The 20,560-nt window shown below is 47.7% G+C and overlaps 2 protein-coding genes across 4 annotated transcripts; one reads left to right on the top strand and one right to left on the bottom strand.

The window, feature by feature from the left end:
• Positions 1-240: 240 nt before the first annotated feature.
• LOC118090764 (tubulin alpha chain) lies at positions 241-8,817 on the top strand. The gene is made up of 4 exons (XM_035126909.1): positions 241-384; positions 5,993-6,215; positions 7,000-7,148; positions 7,780-8,817. The coding sequence occupies exons 1-4, from the start codon at positions 382-384 to the stop codon at positions 8,749-8,751; spliced, it is 1,347 nt and encodes a 448-aa protein (XP_034982800.1). The 5' UTR covers positions 241-381; the 3' UTR covers positions 8,752-8,817.
• Positions 8,818-11,566: 2,749 nt separating this feature from the next.
• Positions 11,567-19,138, bottom strand: STK16 (serine/threonine kinase 16). Of its 3 annotated transcripts, none has more exons than XM_035126936.2 (8): positions 19,055-19,138; positions 16,908-17,020; positions 15,491-15,710; positions 13,767-13,900; positions 13,405-13,492; positions 12,548-12,643; positions 12,253-12,374; positions 11,567-12,176 (listed from the first exon to the last, which is right to left on the bottom strand). In XM_035126936.2, exons 2-8 carry the CDS (start codon positions 16,991-16,993, stop codon positions 12,038-12,040), a joined length of 885 nt encoding a protein of 294 aa, XP_034982827.1. In that variant the 5' UTR covers positions 16,994-17,020; positions 19,055-19,138; the 3' UTR covers positions 11,567-12,037. The 3 variants fall into 3 exon arrangements, with proteins under 3 accessions (XP_034982827.1, XP_034982818.1, XP_034982813.1); XM_035126927.2 differs by having other exon boundaries at positions 13,372-13,492; XM_035126922.2 differs by having other exon boundaries at positions 13,372-13,492; positions 19,004-19,058.
• Positions 19,139-20,560: the final 1,422 nt, after the last annotated feature.

Below are 20,560 nucleotides of genomic sequence, written 5' to 3' on the forward strand. Positions count from 1 at the left end.
TTTTTGCAGCAGCTTTTCTCTAAAGCTGCATTTCTCTTAAATCCCCTCTTCTACACCCTCTTCTGCCTCTACGAAAGGAGTCCCACCCCATTTAGCCGTTTCTCTTCGCTTACTCCTGCTGCGTCTGGTGATGAAAGAGTTAGCACGGTGACTTGCCAGTTGGAGACAAAGCAGCCACCTTGGAAATGATTAATTCTCCTCTCTAGACGTCTTGCCTCCCGGTAAACACCAACGAGGAGCTGGGGCGGGGCCACCTTCTAGGCCCGCCCCCTCCTTTATAAACCCACTGCGGCAGGACGGGCTAGAGCAGGCGTAGCTGCTTCTCACAGAGACTTCGTCGCAACGACTCAGCGTGAGCTCTCAGCCCCGCCGTTCCTCATCATGGTGAGCGGGGAGGGGGCTGCGAGGGGGAAGCGCACCGAGCGCTTTTGGGGGTGCTTCCTTAGCGAGCCTTGGCGTCTCCCCCTGGTTATGGGAGCGCGGCGCCCACCTCTCGGCTTGCGGTCTCCAAGCTGCGCATCTGCGCAAGCTCTTGGCACGTTCCGCGGCAGAGGCCTGGAGGGGCCCGTCGGGCCGGGTGGGAAACGCTTTCCCCTTCCTACGGGGCAAGGATGGTGCCAGGTTGCCGCCTGATCTTAGGGCGGGAATTAGGTGCGCCCCATCGCCCACAAAGATGGCGAGGGTGTCTCCGGGCCCATGGGCAATAGTCAGGGGAGCTAGTTGGGGGCTGCCCTCGAAGTGCGCACTGCAAAGCGCGGAAGCTACCCTCGACGCACGTGCAAATGGCGGCGGGGTGGTGGTGGTGCGCGCGGAGCAGCCGCAGAACAGGATCCGGCAGGCCCGGCCTTAGCTTCTTGATCGCAGTTGGCCGCGTGCCCGGAAAGACTTCCTTGCGCGCTCGGTGCCTGGGCGCCTCGCTTTCAGCCACGTTGGTGTAATGAGCAGGGACAGCTGTCTTGGAGGCGCATGGGCGGCTAAATCGTGCGGAGGTCGAGGAGAGGGCTAAGGAAGTTGGGGTCAGCCCCCGATGGCGCGGGGCGCCGCGCTCTGGAGAGTCGTGCGGCAAATGTTCCCGTGCCTCTCGCTCCCTCCCAGTTACCGATCGCCGCCCACAGACTGCGGGGGCTGTGAAAGTTATTAATAGGCAGGTTGCGCAGGAAGGGAGAGTTGGGCCAGGGCGCCCCGCTTCCAGCTAAATCCCAGGGCTGCAAATAGCTGGGCAGGCGGCTGGGCTCCCGTCCAAAGTAGGTAATCGCATCTCCCGTCTCATCTCGAGGGAATCATCGCACTTTGCGGGAGAGGCTCCTATATTTAGCCGTCCCGGGCTAGACGCGCGAATGAGCGAGGAAGGAAGCCGCCTTCTGCCGCCAGCCCCGATCCCACCCGGGCGAGGAGCTTTGCCTGGCGGGGCCCCGGCGCTTCCTAGCGGCTAGACTCGTTCTCCCACCTCTGGGAGCCGCTTCCCTGGAGGCCGTCGGGGCGTTTTCACAAGTGACGCAATGTCTTAAAAAAAAAAGACTTTGGACTGCGTCACTTTTGAATGTACGTTTTTAAAAAATGCGTTTGAGCGGAAAGCGGAAGAGAGCCATTTTAAAAATCCGATGTTAATTCTAGTTAGCCAATAGTCGGAGGGTTCAATTCGAATTTCGAAACGGGAAGTGCAAGAAGCCGATGTATAAGTGTGGGTTCTGAGAATCCCCCTCCCTTGGGAGGGGCTGAAAACTGTTCGCCCTCTGTGACCACAAAACGCTGCTCTCTCAGCCAGACAGTTCCTCTCCCCACTAACTGGGAAGCCTATAGCAGAGCAGTAGCCATAGCTGCCAAGTTATCCCTTTTTTTAAGGGAAATTCCCTTATGCTGAATAGGCTTCCTCGTGAGAAAAGGGAAAACTTGGCAGCTATGGTAGCCGAAGAGACCCGGCAGTAGGGGACTGGGGTTCACCTCTGTCTGTTGTAAAGCCAGGGAACCCTTTAAAGGGGGGGGGCTTAGTTCACTAGTCGATTTTTATTTTTGTCAACCTAGCACTTGAAAATGGTTAGAGAGCTTTCTCCTTAATCCTCTTACCAACCCTGTAAGGAAGGTCAGAATTCCTATTTCTGGAATTGAGGATGAGATAAAAGCTTGCTGAAGGCCACTAAGTGCATAGGAAAACTTGAACCTGGGGCTCAGTGGCTCCCAGATTGGTCTTAGTCATTATGCTCAGTCAGTTTTTGTCAAGCCTCTGGCCATTACAAAAGATAGCTATTGCATTGTTCTCAGTTTGCCTGAGGAAATTTGGAGTTGCATCTTTTTTTTAAAAAAAATGTTATTGATATTTAAGGTTTTTGCTTTTTTAAGTGCTGTCACTTATGGATGCTGTTGGGGTTATTTTTTAAAAAAAGGAATTAAAAGCTGTTGTGTCTGGTGAACTCCAATAGATGCCTATTCTTGAAGTGTAAGAACTTGCACAGAAAGGCACACTTTTTACACATAAAAGTACACAAATTACACCTTCATTCTTCTTATAGAAACATATCCTGAAGCAAAATAGCCTCAAAAGAAACCCAAGCAAAGTGTTACCGTGTTTCTCATATTACAAGACACGTCTTATATTTATTTTTTTCCTCCTGCTGCCGCGGCCGGCATTGCTGCTGCGCCTATCACTATGTCTTATTTTCGGGGTATTGCTTATATTCCTTGAATGCTTAAAAATCATGCTATGGCTTATTTTATGGGTATGTCTTAAAATATGAGAAACAGGGTAGTCAACTGCTGTTACTCTTAGGGGGGGAGAGATACTTAAGATGTTCAGCTTCATCTTGTTCATATCTGCTCAAAAGGGAATCTCTATGGAATTCAAAACTTTGTGCCTGGAATCTTTTCCATTGTGGAGCATAATTGGGAATGTGGTCAGACCTTAGCTGTGTGCAGTGCGAATGGCATTGCCTCTGGTGATGATACTCCCTGCAATGCACCACTTTCCCTAAACGTGTGTAAATACAGTGCAGATGTCTGACAAAAACACACTCTTGGGAGTTCAAGCGTACCTTGAATGAGTTGGTTCACTGGTGAGACATGTGGGGAAAAGGCATGTAAAAGGAGCAGCAAAACAGGCATGATTTTATAGGATGGAATGCCACCTCTGTGGTATGGTGGCAGGTTATTTTTGTCCCAGCTGGATGTTCCGCTTTGGCAGTGGTTGGATGGTTTGTCCTTCTAATGTGTGTGCTGATCTGATTCCACTTGTGCCCCTTCTGAAATGAAGCCATGGGCTACATACCTATGCTCTTTGAGGGGAAATGTGCCCCTTTTCTTTATTCACCCTGGTAGCAACCCCCACAGCAAGTGAAGCCAGACTCTTCCCACCATAAACTGGTGAAGACCTGACAAAAGGGAATCTGTGCTAAATTCTTATGTTTTGGTATAACTTAATAGATCTTAATGGTCTTAAAGAGAGCCTAAAACTCGCTTGGAACTAGCCCACTATCCTTTCTCCCCATTATCTAGTTTTATAGGTGGAGAGCATGCTTGTGGAGTAGCATTTGACCTTATGATTCCCCCATCCATAGTCTAAAGCAGGCACCCCCAAACTCGGACCTCCAGCTTTTTTGGACTACAACTCCCATCATCCCTAGTTAACAGGACCAGTGGTCAGGGATGATGGCAATTGTAGTCCCAAAACAGCTGGAGGGCCGAGTTTGGGGATGCCTGGTCTAACGTAATGCAATCTGAAAACGGGTTTACCATGGCAGCAAAGTTACAACTGTAGCTGGTTATTGTAGGCAGGGAACCCCACTCCCAAGTGTGGATTTTCCTCCCCCCACCATTCCTGGTATGTAGCTTTCCCATTTCAATTCCTGTCTATCTGGCTCCTCTAGCTCTACCAATATTATTTGCTCTGAGCGGCCAACGGGTTCTTCCTCCCTCGAATGCATATGGACTGTCTCTCAATGGCGGAAGTGGGAGGTGACTGAAAGCAGAGTGCTGGCAATGGTCCAAAACTGTTACAGCAATAAGATTGCTAACTCCATGGGCTGGGTTGCCCAACAGGCTGGGTGGCTCGATAAACAGCTACCCTCGCTGACCCTGACCTAAATTATGATGCCATGACCCACACTGCACCAGCAACAGGAGTTCCTCAGGTATTTTTCCCTGGGTTGTTGCCTGCTTGGACACTGCAATATGACATGATGGTGACTTGCAGTTAGGGTCAGGGCTGCCTTGAGTCAGCAATCATTATGAATTGCCTTCCACATGCATCCCAAGATGATGTACAAAATATAACTAAAAGCTAGTTACAAAAATAACAGAGGAGCTTTACAAATGATACAAAACAGATACAAATGGCCTATTCATCCCTCTGGGAAAGCCTGACAGAAAAGTCATTCTGAGCATTCAGATCTAATTTTGAATAAGTGAGCCCTACGCAGTCCCATCCTCACTGTCTTGGCTGCCAGGTGGGAGGTGACTAGATGTCACCTGTGTGGGGATCTAGGCGTCTTTGCCCTGGGGACAGGGAGAGGGGATGAGAATGAATGTTCATGTTTTGCCCTGGTGTGGTTCCCTAGGTTGGGTGGTGCTAGAATGCGGTTTATGAAATGCATAGAATAAATATGTGTGCCGTGTGAAGCAGGAGAGAGGAGAGTGCTGAAGAAACCGCTATGCATTTTTAATAAACTCTGGAGTGTGGGCGTAAGAGGCTGGAAGTGCACCGAGTGACTGCTTCTACTCATTCCTCTGTGGCTTCTGTGTGCAATAGACAGCTTAGCAAAGCTGTTAAATGTTTTGTTCACTCCAGTCACTGCTGCACTGAATTTTAAAAGCACCACAATGTGACTAAATTAGGGATAGATTGGCACTACATTTTTGGAAGTGGATTGTGGTTCTGCCCCATGTCCTGTAACTCAGGGGTGGGGAGCCTCTAGCAGTTTGGATGCTAGAGATTTGGACCGAACCAGCATGACTAGTGGTCCGGGTTAATGGGAGTTTTAATCCTCTGGCGGCCTCTGGATAGCTGCATGCCTGACTTGTGCTGCAACGTTGCTGCTGCCTGGTTTGGTTGACTAGAGACAAAACCACACCAAGACATGGAGTTATTTTGCATCTAGCGTTCATTTAAACTGCCACTCTGAAATTCTCTAGATCACTCGCTCCAAGGGGTGGCTACTCCTAACAGGTGAATTGCAGGGGCAGAAATTGCCAACCTGGGGTCTGCAAATGCTGTGGTGCCCATGGGCACTCATAGGCCACCATGTATTTATGGATTATTATTTTAATGGCAAGCAGTTCCTTCACGCACACACACACTCAAGTATTTTGCTTTGTATATGTGTGGTTGAGAGAAATGTACTTGGGCAGTGAGAAAGAGAGAGATGATGGGGCCCCCTTTTATATTTTTACTGGTACAGTTGTACCTTGGTTGTTGAATGTCCTGGAACTCAGACATTTTGGCTCCCAAATGCCACAGACCCAGAAGTGATTGTTCCAGTTTGCGAACGTTCTTTTGGAACCCGAATATCCAACGGGACTTCCGTGGCTTCTGATTGGCTGCAGGAGCCACAATTTGATTTTCAAACGTTTTGGAAGTCGAATGGACTTCCGGAACGGATTCTGTTCGACTTCCAAGGTACGCCTGTATTGGAGAATGTTCCCTGTGGTTAGCCAGCAACAGTGTCAGTGTATGTGTGTGGAATAAATATTGTGAGATCTCCCCAATCAGGACCAGCAGGACATAGACTACTTCCCATGTCAACCATGTGGTTGTCTGGAGGGCAGCAAAAATAACACTTCTAATTTTTTGTTATCCCATGCTCACACAGCACTGGCTCAGAATTCAGAATGTGCCTAGTGGACCAAAAATGTTGGCTTGAGCAAGGGCATTCAGCTAAAACAGCAGCGTTTTCCAACAAGTGTGCACAAGCTGCCACTGGGGCTTCTGGCAAGGAGTCGTCTTGGTGGTTCTACCCCCTTCCTTCTTTCTGCCATAAGCTCACCACTCTTTCTCTCTCCACAGCGTGAGTGTATCTCAGTCCATGTTGGCCAGGCTGGCGTGCAGATGGGCAACACCTGCTGGGAGCTGTATTGCTTGGAACATGGGATTCAGCCAGATGGACAGATGCCAAGTGAGAAGACCATTGGCGGTGGAGATGACTCCTTCACTACCTTCTTCTGTGAAACTGGAGCTGGGAAGCATGTGCCGCGGGCTATCTTTGTGGACTTGGAACCCACCGTGATTGGTGAGTGCATGTGCAGGAATCTGAGCCTCAAAAGCTCTCTGGTGGGCACCAGCGGTTAATCCTCTCATTGGCCCTGGGTCTGGCTTGGGCAGGGATCTGCGCCCACTTCTGGAAGGTCAGGGCAAATATTTGATCCATTTAGCGGCTAAGGAATTTTTGAACAGTGAGGGTGGAATTCCATGCCACACTATTACAGCCATCCTGACAGTGCAAGCCTTTCTGTTTGTCAGATGGAAGATCATGCTCCAAACACTATTCTGGGGGTCTACCTGAGTCCCCAAGTCATTTGGGGGGGGGTACAAGCCCCAGTTGCAGCAGTGAGACTAATTGCTGTGGCTGCTGCTTGCACAACTTGTAAGTTGATTCTGGCACTAGGTCAGTAGCTGGCAGCCTTTAGGCCAAATTTGAGTCTGAGAGGTGTAAACTACCGTAGGTCTGCAGTTCCCCATCTATAGGACTCTGGGTGGATGGCAACTGTGACAATGGGATCTGGCAGCATGCAATGGAGAAGGAGTTCAGCTTCCCAACTCCCACTCAATTCTCATAATGGGATTCCATCAAAACTAATAAGAGGCCGACTGTATTAACTTAACCTGCTAGTAAAGTGATTTGGGCAAGGATTATTCTGGGTCCTGTAAGTTTTTGAGGAATTTGGGCTGCAGGTGATCACTCTTTCCATTTTGGTAGGTGTGTCACGGTTCCTCAATTTGCTTGCCCAATTTAAGAGTCTGAAATATCCGCCATACTGATATTCTCTTGCATTCCAACCTTTTTTTAAATGCAGATGAAATTCGTACTGGCACTTACCGTCAGCTCTTCCACCCAGAGCAGATGATCACTGGCAAGGAAGATGCCGCCAACAACTATGCCCGTGGGCACTACACCATTGGCAAAGAGATTATTGACTTGGTGTTGGACAGGATCCGGAAACTGGTATAGTCATGGTTTGGGATGGGAATAGAAATCAGGTCCACTCACTTTTGTCTCTTGGTTCAATGCACCACTAGCATGTGGCCCAAGGAAGATTCCCTCTGAGGGAATGACACCCTTGAGCTGGAAATTTTCCTCACCCTGCTTTGGACACTATCTGTGTTCTACTTTCTCTTTGCCTCCGCTGCTCACTGCCTTTCACTCATACAGGGGAGTTTTTCCACTTCTTGGGCACTTTGCATGAACTGAAAGGATCACATTTGTGCTGCTAGGATGATACTTCCATCCCTTCCCCAACCAAAAGAGGCAGTGAGTACACTGCTCATTGCTACAAGTGTAATAACAGCACCTCCTAATATTTAAGACCTACCTGCTCTTCTAGATTGTGCATGTGAGAGAGAGGGAGGTTACCGGGCATGGGTTGCTCCACACAGAGTTGTGAGTTTCCAGAGGCAAGGAAATACTATCATTAGGCAATTAAGTGGTTAATTGCAAGCTTCAGGTTAATGGAGTCTGAACTTTATGGATCTAGGAATAGATATCTCTGCTGTATCTCAGGTCATAATAGTACAGTGCACTGTAGTCTGAGAGAAGCTAATACTTAGCAACAATTTCTTTTGCGTTCTCCCAACAGGCTGACCAATGCACAGGACTCCAGGGATTCCTAGTCTTCCACAGCTTTGGGGGAGGCACTGGCTCAGGATTCACCTCCCTGCTGATGGAACGGCTCTCGGTTGACTACGGCAAGAAGTCCAAGCTAGAATTTGCTATTTACCCAGCTCCTCAGATATCAACAGCTGTGGTTGAGCCCTACAACTCCATCCTCACCACACACACCACCCTTGAGCACTCAGACTGTGCCTTCATGGTGGACAATGAAGCCATCTATGATATCTGCCGCAGGAACCTGGACATCGAGCGCCCAACTTACACAAACCTCAACCGCCTTATCAGCCAGATTGTGTCCTCCATCACAGCCTCGCTTCGCTTTGATGGGGCGCTCAATGTGGACCTGACGGAGTTCCAGACCAACCTGGTGCCCTACCCTCGCATCCACTTCCCTCTGGCCACTTACGCCCCGGTCATCTCTGCAGAGAAGGCCTATCATGAGCAGCTCTCTGTTTCAGAGATCACCAATTCTTGCTTTGAGCCAGCTAACCAGATGGTGAAATGTGATCCCCGCCATGGCAAATACATGGCCTGCTGCCTGTTGTATCGAGGTGATGTGGTGCCCAAGGATGTCAACGCTGCTATTGCCGCCATAAAGACCAAGCGCAGCATCCAGTTTGTGGACTGGTGCCCCACAGGCTTCAAGGTGGGCATCAACTACCAGCCTCCCACTGCAGTCCCAGGCGGAGACCTAGCCAAGGTGCAGCGGGCAGTGTGCATGCTGAGCAACACCACCGCCATTGCTGAGGCCTGGGCCCGCCTGGACCACAAGTTTGACCTGATGTATGCCAAGAGGGCTTTTGTCCACTGGTACGTAGGGGAAGGCATGGAAGAAGGGGAGTTCTCCGAGGCACGAGAAGACATGGCCGCCCTGGAGAAGGATTATGAAGAAGTGGGCATTGATTCATATGAGGATGAAGAGGAGGGAGAAGAGTAGCTCTAGATGCTGCACATTGTCTGATGGACCTTCATTTTCAATAAAGTATGTTTGGTTTTATCTGAATTTCTGTGGTATGCCTCTTTCTTGAGTAGGGTTGCAACTTCACCTTGCTGGTGGAACAGCTTCAAGTGCTGTTCATTGCCACATACCGTAATAGCCATTTCCTTCCACAACCCCTGAACCTTGAAGGATGTAGAGAAGGTGCATGCCATAGCAACTAAAGCTGAGCAAATTGGTGGCACAACATTGCACCATGGAGACTACATGGGCAAAGGGGGCATGAGCCTTGATTTATTTTTTATTAAATTTATATCTTGCCCCTTCCCTATAATCTTTAGACGGTCTTATACCTATTCACCATCAAGTTAAAACAAATTATGTGCCCAATAAAAGTGATGTAGTCAAATCATGCATACTAGCATATTCTTTTCTCCAAGCACCACCACCACCAAACCCTGATTTGGTACGAAACTTTAAACCAGAATTAGGAAAGTGAAATGAGATTAACAAACAAGAACGGGACAAATAAAAGTGAGGAATCTCACTGACTGTAGGCAGCTCTATGCACCTCCTTTCTTGGCACTGGAGATGGTTTTGCTTCATATATTCTGACAATAACTAGCTTTTTCCCCAATGGAAAAAATAAAAGTCCTGAAGATTACAGATGTAGGATATCAAGCTATTACAAAACATCTCTCTCCCACCCTTTCCCTAAAACGTTTTAATTGCACAACGACCTTGCAAAGTGGATTGGATGTGACTTTGCCCCAAACAAGGGTAAAACTTTATGCACAGGTAGGGATTTAATTTCGCATTTCTTATCACAATACTTCCTTTGGATGTCCACTGCAGGAAGATCCCCTGCAATCTCCTATCCAGGCTGAGATCTCATTAAAGTTGCCTCTGCCTTGAACGGGGATATATTCTTCCCTGTGTTCCAGTCTGCCACCACTGACCCCTCTGCATACTACACTGCGTAGACACATTCCCTGAAGAGTTTGGAGAAATGCTGAATTGTGCTTTTCTAGGCTTCTCAACCATAAAATCAAAGACTGGTGCATGTTCTGCTGAAGATGTTGCTCTTGTACCCTCTCCTAGCCCCACTTTCAAATGTTAAGCTGCTTGTAGGCATGCCTTGCCTAGAACACTTTAGGCTCCAGTTCCTAGACAAGGAGTCATACAAAGTTTTAACGATAAAGACCTGTGAGATCAGCGAGACAGATGGGAGTGGGCCTCACCTTAACTGTGAAATTAGGGGTAGGATTTATGTACTCCAGATGAAAAATGTTTGCTTTTCCTCTATTGGCTGCTGCTTCTCTGGACAAAGCACTTATTCATTTTCCTAGGAGCAGGAGGGGGGCATTGAGTGGAAGAGGAGTGGTTACACCCAACCTGAAAATGTGCTGGCTGCAAGTCAGGTTTGGCAAGGCCTCTGTAAACTGCTTTGCCCTCCATACCAGGCAGACAGCCAGTCCTCTCTCTCCTTGCCTGCCCCTGTGGCTGCTTTGACTATACATGGGCTATATAGCATAGGAATCTCAAATTATCAGCTCCCCTCTTTACCTACTCTTCCAATGGGTGGTGGAGGATGGGTGAACCCCTTTCTGTACAACCCCTACTTTAAGAATCTCACATTGCCAAAGAATCTCACATTGCTGACACTGTCTTCAGTCTGAATGCCTTCACTGCACTAAGAGCAGTTGCCATCCTTGCTGTTTAACACACTGCTAAAGTGCCTGATGTGTGTTCTGTTTCACATACACAGAAGTTTAGTACAGTGGTACCTCAGGTTAAGGGATGCAGGTGGCACTGTGGGTTAAACCACAGAGCCTAGGGCTTGCCGATCAGAAGGTTGGCGGTTTGAATCCCTGCGGCAGGGTGAACTCCCGTTGTTCGGTCCCAGCTCCTGCCAACTTAGCAGTGCAAGTAGATAAATGGGTACCGCTACAGCGGGAAGGTAAATGGCGTTTCCATGTGCGGCTCTGGTTCGCCAGAAGTGGCTTTGTCATGCTGGCCACATAACCTGGAAGCTGTACGTCGGCCCCCTCAGCCAATAACGCGAGATGAGCGCCGCAACCCCAGAGTCGGTAACGACTGGACCTAATGGTCAGGGGTTCCTTTGCCTTTACCTCGGGTTAAGAACTTAATTCATTCTGGAAGTCTGTTCTTAACCTGAAACTCTTCTTAACCTGAGGTACCACTTTAGCTAATGGGGCCTCCTGCTGCCACCGCGCCGCCGCCATGCAATTTCTGTTCTCATCCTGAAGCAAAGTTCTTAACCCAAGGTACTATTTCTGGGTTAGTGGAGTTTGTAACCTGAAGCGTCTGTAACCCGAGGTACCCCTATACTGAGACCAAATACATCATACTGTATTTGACTTTCATCAATGAGAAACGTTTCTAGACTTGGGTGTGGATGTGTGGGTGTATCCCCCTGCCTGCCTCCATGAAGGCTGATGCAGTAATAAACATGAGCTTTCAAGGTGTTCTAAGATAAGGTGTTTAAGTTTGCTCCAAAAAAATTAACACAATTCTGGCTCTGAAAATTGACTTACACCTTGCTCAAGGTATACATGATTTCCTACCTTACACAGATCTTTTTGGCTCTGAATAATTAGCAGCTGTACCATAAAGTATATAAAACACACAAATGTTTACACAATGCAGTTTTTTTAGGCAGAAAAGATGGTAAAGCTATGAGGAGTACAAGAAGTAGCCAAAAGTATAAGGAGTAAGAGAACTACATGGTCGCTCCACCTCCTTCTTTGCCCCCCCCCAAGTTTATATATTTGCAAATCACATACTAAATATGTTGATACAGCCGAGTATGAAGACTTTATTTGACAAGACAGGCCCGGAAGACATGCCTGTACAACAACAAAAAAATAGGACACCAGCTTCTTAATCATTCAGCTAGAAGCTGTACTTGAGTACAGAATGCTGGGTTCTCTTTCCCAGCCAGTCATGAGGTATCTTGGTCCCTTGTAAGAGCAGCATCCTGCTGCTTTGGGGAGGTGGTTGACAACAGCCTACAGCGCAGGTGAAGCCCAGTAAGGTGCATGCTAGGCCACCAGTGAGAATGGCAGGAGGACCTTCAAGCAAGTTCTGAGGCAGGTGATGGCCCCACTGCGGATGAGTTTCCGAAGGAAGGAGGCAGGCACGGAATTGGAATGCAATGAAGCCTTGTCCAGTCTTTCCTGTAAACTTTGAACCACTGGAGGTTCCTCACGTGGGCTTGAGTAGTTCCTTTGCTGCCTCCATGCTTACCCCACACACTGTGGGCTCAGATGCGTGTCATGTCCTGCCCAGTGGGAGGTGGCTGTATTGCTTCAAGCTGGCCTATGATGTCAGCAATGTATGGACGCTCCTGGGGATTCACCACCATCGTCGAGGAGAGGAGGCGTTCCAAAGCAGGCGAGTACCTGAAATTCAGAGGCACTTTGTACCTGGTCTGTCTTGGATCAAGGACAGACTTCCTTCCACACAGCCATTCCTTACCTGGTATTCTGGGGCACGGTGAGTTGGTTCTGCACCGCCAAGGCCACACTGTCCCCCTTTTGGAAGATCATGTCGTAAGGCCCTTCTCCGAACATCATACAGTACAGAACGCAGCCTAAGGACTAAGCAGAGGCAAGGGGAGAGTAGGAAGAAAGCAGGCTCTTGATTGGGAAGGCACCTCAAGGACAGAATCTCTCCCCCCCCCTTGCACAGGGACAAATTGGGGTATTGCATCCTTTGACTTAGGTGACTAAAGAGGGTTTCCCCCCCCTAAACGGAAATGGAGGATCCTTACCCAGATGTCAGTACGTTCATCGATGACACATTCACGCTCCACAGTGAACAGCTCTGGTGCTCTGTATGAGATGGTGCAACGTTGGGCAGCCCAGTCCTGCAAAATAAATTAGAGGGAATAAATTTGCGTTGCTTTGGGCAATATAAAGCGACTCAACAAATTTAATAAATAATAAATAAGAGAACTTAATCTCAAATGCAGTGTGTGAGAGAGGGAGAGGGAAAGAGAAAGTAAACAGAAGGCCTTTGTCTCAACTTTTCCCTTCAGGAACATTCCTGCAATGCCTATAATTTAATGTAGTGACAGTAGCATTAAAGTGAATGATTGCAGCTTACCAGAGAAAAGAAGGAAACCTCAGGCTCTGCCTCCCCACAGGCCTCTCAATTCTACATATACTTTGAAGTGATGGTCATTATGATCTAATTATGAGGAAGATGATAACAACTTTCTAAACTAATGACCCATCACAGTTTATTTGCTAGTTTATTTGCCTCTTGTTGAAGCCCTAACTACGCTATGTGGGATGGAAGGGGGAATGCTGTTAATCTTTGGAGACACAACTTATGGTGACTTCCTCTGTGGAAATTTTCCACGTTACAGAAGCAAAGATTGCATAGTATCACATTGATCGTTTTGCATGGGCAAACGAGATCACCACTTGATAACATTCCCTTCCACTCCTCTGTTTAATTGCAGGTGTTGAGGGGACTGGTGCCTGCCTGAGCTCCTTTTACAATTACCGTACTCTAATTTAGAGGGTTCTTCATCACCTTTGTTGGAAGCAGCTATTCTCCCATTTCCTTTTCACCAGGCTACCCTCCTACCTGAATAGTCATGGCCTCCCGCAAGCTTTGCACCTCAATGCGGGCCTGATTCATAGAGCCCAGGTCCATCAGCAGCGGTTGGTCCTCATCATCCAGGAGCACATTGGTAGGCTTCAGGTCTCTGAAAAAAAGATCATTGATTTGTCCAGCCACAGAACAATCAGAGCTTTGAAGTCGGCTTTGAACCTCTTACATCCCCAGGCTCTGGCTTCCCCTATTGCAAATACTGCTCCATGTCAAAATGTGGTCCTTTACCTTTGCAAACTCTTCTGTCGGTGCCGTCAATACTGATCTACAACTGAACACCTACGTCACCCACTTCCTCCGTCCTCCCCACACATGGGCTCTGTTCCAATGGTGTGAATGCCCCATGCTTTCCAGACCCAACTTCTCACCTGTGTGCATAGCCCTTGTTATGAATGGCTTGCAGGCCCCGGCAGATGCCGTGAAGGATGGCCAGGATCCTCTCCTCTGGCATGAAGGCGTCTTTATCTCTCAGAGTTTCAACTTCCTGCCAAAGGGTCCCTCTCTGCAAAGAGAAGCCCAGGCACGCTGGTGACGGGGATCACACATACTCTCCTCAAAAAATACCGGATGAGGAAGAGATCCTCTATTAGTGCATTTAATGTATTAGGCACAAACCCTCCATCTGCACAGGGTTGAAAGAAGTGATTTCCTAGAGGATGGCACCATCCCCACTCCAATATGACTGAGAAGATGCAAAAAAAAAAAGCTTTGGGGGACAGCGGCTTTGGAGCCATCCTGATTGCCTAACCATTCCAAGAGGCACTTATTCCTGCTTGACTATGGGTCACCATGCTTCCAGCTCTGAACTTGCCCTATCACTCTGCTGGGGTCTGCTGTTTTTAGGTGACTATTGTTGTGGAACTCTCTGCCAGGGCCAAAATGCAAGCATAGCAGAAATGTGGGAGCACAGTTGAGCACAGCACAGTGGAATAAAATTTCAATAAAGACAACCTTTGCTCTCAGCTTACTGATCTGGGCTGAATTTAGGAAAGGAATGGATGCCTGAGGTTCCAAGATGACTTCACAGGGATGCTGCCATGCCCATCCCATTAAGGGATGTGTAGAGAAAAACCAGATCAGATCATAGCTGCCAAGTCTCCCGTATTCCCCGGGAAATTCCTGTTTTCCCAGCTGTTCCTAGCTGAAAAAACGGATGTTTTTGTTTTTCCCCGGTTTATTTTGGCGTGGCGGCCATTTTGGAACTGGGCGGAGCATGCTCAGAAGCGACTTTTGATGCTGCTCTGCCCAGTTCCAAAATGGCTGCAGTGCAACTTCTGGCGCGGTGGCCATTTTGGAACTGGGCAAAGCAGCATCAAAAGTCACTTCCGAGCATGCTCCACCCAGTTCCAAAATGGCGGCAGCGCTACTTCCGGTCTGCTACTTTCGCCCGGTCCCTTATTTCTCCGACAGCAACTTGGCAGGTATGGATCAGATTATCTGATCCCCTGAATATTGTGGCAGCTGCCACCAAATCTCATGTGCTGCAATGCTACTAAATCCTTTCAAACTGAAGCAGCAAAGTCTGTAAAAACATACGGAGGCCCTTTACCACAGAGGACAGCTCTGGCATCTGGTCCAGTAGAAGTCAAGGAGAACAACATGCGCTCTGAGGCTCTGGCAGCCAAAAAGGAGATGAATCTCAGGGTTCAGCTTGTCCCTTATGCTGGCTAGTAGCAACATGAAACTACTGGGAGAGGTTATCCAAGGATTTGGGATTGGGTACCATCTATATGCTGATGACACCGTTTCCATTCTGTACCCTGGGAAACCTCTATTGGTTTATTTTTTAAAACTTGTGATTGCAGGCCACCTGGGTGGAGTCCAAAGGGGAAGATGAAAACAGTTTTATAAATAAATGCTATGGGACCGATTGCAACTGGTGTAGAAGCAGGGGTTACATCAAGTTGCTCCATCCTGAAAATGGCCTCAGGTATCCATCCTTGGTGGGAACCAGCCGGCTGCTGGAAGAGACCAACCTCTGCAACTACGGTCCCAGTATACAACACCTCCCAGCCTTACACGATGTAGCCACAAATACTACATTTCCCAGCATGCACTGCTGTATCCACCTGCACCTTACACCCACACTCACCTTGAGGAAAGGCAACAGGAGCCAGGCCTCGTGTTTGGATCCCTTCTCCACCATGGCATGTGCACACAGGGTCAGGATGTTGGGATGCTCAAAGAGAAGGTGCATCTCTACCTCATGCATGGCCTCCTGGCGATCATCCTTGTCATGGCATATGATGCGTTTCAGTGCATAGAAGCGCCCATCGTGCAGCCCCTCTACTAGGTCCACGTAGCTAAAACCTCTGTGTGGGGAGGAGGTATGTCAAGAACAGAGCAGGCAGCTTGGTAGGGAAAAGAAAGGATTCTTCTTCTCCTCTCCTGCTGTCTGTACGCACAGTCCTCTGCTCCTGACCACCTCTAAGCTCACAAAGTAGTGCCATTACATTTTTTCGCTTGAGGCTGTCATCACTTTGGTGTGATCTTAGCCTTTTGTGTGCACACAAGATCAAGGGTGACAACAGCACAAATGAGAGAGGGCATGGGGAAGGGGGAAGCTGAGGATTCCTTTGTCACTGGTATGAAGGAAACTTGGAATAGGAGATTTTTTAAAAGAGGAAATTATGCATCCTTCTTCCTCTCCAATGATCAACTGAGGATAAGGCATTACTTTCATGCTGTGGCACAGGAAAGTATTTGTGCTCCTCTCTATCCATCATCACAGCTGGCAAACAGTGCAAAGATACACAGCAATTTACCAGGCTTATCAATAACAATGCGGGTTTCAACCATACACTGAAAGTGTCCCTAACCCATTGGGAATGAAGGTTGGAGGATAGATCACCCTATATCCTGATGCTTCCTGTAGTTTCATCTGAAAAATCAGACATTTACAGTCATCAGAAAAAAACAGCAACAACACCACTGAGCTGGTCTGACGGTCTAGCAGTTCAGTGTGTTTTATTTATCTAAAGGATGACATAGAGGAGGGAGGTTGTCTGTTTACCAAGACTACTGAGGGAAGACCAACAGGTTCAAATTGCAGCAAGGAAGACTTTGGTTACATATCAGGAATAAACTTTCCAACTGTAATGAATGAGTAAGCAACGGAACAAGTTGTTCAGAGTAGTTGTAGCCGTCTGCAGAAATATTTGCAGCTTAATCCTAAGCACATTTACTTAGAAGTAAGTTCAAAGGAGCTTACACCAAAGCATGAATAAAATATTTGAGGGGTGATTTGTACAGGGTGAATATTGCCTCTGCAGTGGATTTGGTAGGTGGGGTGGGGAAGATGTGTCCTCCAGTCACAACCAATATGGACAATGGTCAAAGATGATGGAAGCTGAAATCTAACAGCATCTCGAGTGCCACAGAATCCCCACCACTGGACTACACGGACCCTAGATGATGCACCTTCCAGCTTTATCTATTGCTAACAATGACAGTGCTCAAAGTGTAAATGAGATGTGTGGAAACTTAGTCCTCAGTTGTCATATACTCACCCCTCCCCAAGTCTATGGATCAAAAGGTAACGTTTGTTATTGATGGTGATGGTTCCCCTTGAGCAGATACATAGGGCTTGGCCCATGATGGTTGCTCCAACATCCTCCAGGTCCTAGAGAGGGAAAGAAAGCAATATTTATTCATTTATAATATTTTGTCTCCTGCCTTTTCATACATGATGCTCAAGATGGCTAACAGCATTAACAATTTGAATCCAACAAAATATTTGCGTTTGTGCAAGGACTTCTGCTTGTGCATTAGAACTCCCCCTCCTCTTCCCATGCTCCACCTCACAATCTGCTCCTGAGGAGGGGGGGGAACCATGTGCGGGGGGTGCAGAAGCAGGGCAAGTTCCATTGCACAAGCTGAATGCAAGAATGGGACTGCTTCATTGGATACAACTCATAATATAACAAATACAGTGGAAACTCCAATGAATAAACATGAAAGGAATTAAAGCCAGCAGCCAGCTGAAAGCTAAAAACTTGCACTGTATGAAAGTGCAGAAGGGTAAAAACTCAAAAATGCATTCATCTGAAGGCCTGCCAAAAATTAAAATAAAATAAAATGGGTCAGTCAGTGACAGTGCATCAGAGACAAGTCTAGATGGGTCTAAGGATGGAACTCCAGAGACTGAGTGCATGATGCATCCACTGAGAAGGCCCTGTCCCACAATAAATGCACCTCAAATATTGCTGGAATGTGGAAAAGCCTTTCTCACAAAGATCTTAATACATCAGCACTTTCATAGTGGAACAGACAATTCTTCAACCTGACTTCTAGAGTTAAAAGGGAGTACAAGACAATCTAAGACCTTTCTCTTGCCTAAAGATAGGAGTGTTCACTTACCCGTCTCCTGTTCCCTAATCAACATGTGCAATTTAAAGGCAGCATCCACAAAACTGGCACCAAGAAAGCAAATGATCCTAGGTGCCTCAAGCAAACAGGTGCTGGGGGGAAACAAATTCTCCACCCTGTCATCAGTGAATCTGCTGGCAGATTGAAGAAGAGTATATCTAGTTAATTTCCCACTTCAAATGTGATGATCAGTCACAACTCAAGATTGAGAAAAATATATTCACTGGATCTTCCAAAAGCAAACTGCTTGTTTATGTGGAAATGAGATTACAACTTCATTCATTCAGGATTCTGTGTCTAGTTACAGCAGTCTCTCCCCTCTCCATCGCCAGAGAAAGGGAAAATCAAATTTTTCATCTGAGCAGGAAAATAATAAGATCCCTCCACCATACCATGCAGCAACATGCCTATGATGGCCCATAACTGGTATCACTTTAGGCACAAGTAAGTCCTACTGAATCCAATGTGGCTTAGTCCAACGTAAATGGAGTTAGGATTGCAGTCTAAATCGTGACACCAGCTGAATTATATACAGAGAACTCCACTCAGGCAAGGAGAAGTGAAAATGTTTCAGTGAATGGCTACTAGTTTATACAGTTTATAAAGTGCAAGTAATAAATGAAAATGAAACATTCTGGAAGCACCCTTGGCAAACTCCCTACAACACAGTACATGCCTTTGTAAATTAAATAGTTTCTAACACTGGTTGGTATCTGGAGTCCGAGGAGACCTAGTTTTTCCTCTCTCTCCAGGTGACAGCTGGCAACGACAGCTCACTTTACAAACACATGACACCAGCTTCCTACTCAAGTGACCTCCAATTGAATCATTCCGATTTGAACGAGAGGCTGCATTCTGGAGTAGGTGGAGGAGGGGCAGAAACAGCAGAAATCAGCTTCCCCACCACCCAGGAGAAAACCTGGGATGAAGGGTTTGTCATCAACATCTCCCTCCCTCCGCAGTGCGGTGCCTAAGGTGACTCCGCTGCGAAGCGAGGAGGGGAGTGGGGATACACTCTGCACATGGCTAGAGGCACGTTCGCTTTCGTTGTTATGTCATTTTGTTCCAATGCTGAGCTCGGACATTCGGACTAGGTTCCCGGAGTTGAGCCCGGGCTCAAAATGAGGGAGAAGGGAGCTGAAGCACTGCCGCGAAGCTCTCTTTCTCGCCCCAGCAGCCTGGAGCCAGGAATAGTGGAAGCCCACGACCCTGTCCCTTTTCCCAAGGCCCCGCCTACCTGCGGAGATGGGGCGGGGCGGGGGCGGAGAGGAGTGGGCTAAGGACTCACCCGTCTCTGTCCAGCGCACGGACGCTTCCGAGGGAGCTTCAGCGCGACAGAAGCCGTGCACTCCGCCTCTCGACGTCATTATTTCGCGCCATCCGCACTGCCGCCCGCAGAAGATAGCCTAGCAACCGTTCAAGGGGGCGGAGCAGGAGCTGCGGGAGCGGGAGAGCAGGCAGCGTGGAAGGGAGGAAACTGAACAGGAAATGGGGGGAGGGGGAGGGGGTAGGAAAAAAAAGTGTTACAGAAGCAGAATGTCCCAGTTTAGGGGACAGAGTGTTGTGGTTGTACGTGGTTAGTGGATTCTGGTTAGTGGAGTAAATGTGTTGAATTCAGTGAGACTTATTCCCAAATAAATGCACACCGTCATAAACACTGGTTTACCTCACAGGGTTGTTGTGAAGATTTTTTATTCCTTTTTTCATAAAATTTGCACACCTCTTGTTTCTTTAACCCCTCCCCTTCTGAGCACCCCTTCTGAATCCTATGTAAGGCTTCAACATTTTATTTTTGTTACGTTTTTAACCTAGTACTCTTCTCACGAAAGCATATATGCTCCCCCCCTTTATCCTCAACAAGCCTGTGAGGTAGGGTAGGCCGGTGGTGGCTAGCCCAAGATTGTTCAGCTAACTTGGTGTTTGAGTAGTGTATAAGGGAGTCACTGGAGCACCCCACAATTGCCTAACTTTTGGCTCCCATAGGTTCAGGTTGGGGGTCACAAGCAAGAGACTTCAGTCAGGAGATCGAAGGAAATTAGCGGCCAATAGCCCTGATCTTAATTGTTGCAACAAGACTACCACATGGAAGAAGCAGAGAGAAGCCCCAAACAAAGGATGGCTCCCCGTTTTTATAAGTTTCCCAAATTACCCATAACACCCTTAGTAAAACATCATACATTTGTCATAACTATGTCATAGATTGGGAGGGATCTTCTGGCAGAAACCTATCCCTCACATGACCTCCACTTTCCAATCTTTAGGCGAAACAAAGGTAAGTATTTACATTTTCCTGTTTTCCCAGCCCTTTGTCTTGACCAAGACCCCGATCCACTAAGGTTGGGTTTGGGATTGTTCTTAGAATGACTATCCTTTCTGGTACTCTGGTGCCAGGATGCCAGAGATGATCACCCAGGCAGTGGGACACACTGAGTAGTGGGTCTCAGCCTTCAGGGATTATGGTTGCCCCTACGCATGTCCCAAGCTCCTCCCCTGCTAGCCATTTTCCTTCTGAGTAGAACAATGTTGGAATGGTGTAAATCCGCCACTGCAGTGATTTTATATGAATTTCTAAAGTTTTTCGATTGACCCAGTACATACGGTAGATACATTTATCAGTGAATTGCTGCATTTCGTAGCAGAGGTACTTTGTCTTTGTCTTGTACCGTAGTATGGAGAGGCAAGGCTTGTGGTGGTGGTGGGAAAGATCTCTCACCCCCCCCCCTTCCATTTCCTGGTAACAGTTTGGATTTGAATGCATATTTTGTCCCACCAAGTTCACTACACCAGCCACCCA

The sequence above is a fragment of the Zootoca vivipara genome, chromosome 1 (genome assembly GCF_963506605.1).
Source record: "Zootoca vivipara chromosome 1, rZooViv1.1, whole genome shotgun sequence".
Taxonomy (NCBI): domain Eukaryota; kingdom Metazoa; phylum Chordata; class Lepidosauria; order Squamata; family Lacertidae; genus Zootoca; species Zootoca vivipara.

Coding starts and splice junctions, on each gene's coding strand:
- LOC118090764 (XM_035126909.1), top strand. Junction 6,216..6,999: donor CTTGGAACCCACCGTGATTG/GTGAGTGCATGT, acceptor TTTTAAATGCAG/ATGAAATTCGTACTGGCACT. Junction 7,149..7,779: donor TGGACAGGATCCGGAAACTG/GTATAGTCATGG, acceptor TTCTCCCAACAG/GCTGACCAATGCACAGGACT.
- STK16 (XM_035126927.2), bottom strand. CDS start 16,993: ATGGGCCAAGCCCTATGTATCTGCTCAAGGGGAACCATCACCATCAAT. Junction 15,711..16,907: donor ATCCATAGACTTGGGGAGGG/GTGAGTATATGA, acceptor CTCCCCACACAG/AGGTTTTAGCTACGTGGACC. Junction 12,375..12,547: donor ATGAACGTACTGACATCTGG/GTAAGGATCCTC, acceptor GCCTCTGCTTAG/TCCTTAGGCTGCGTTCTGTA.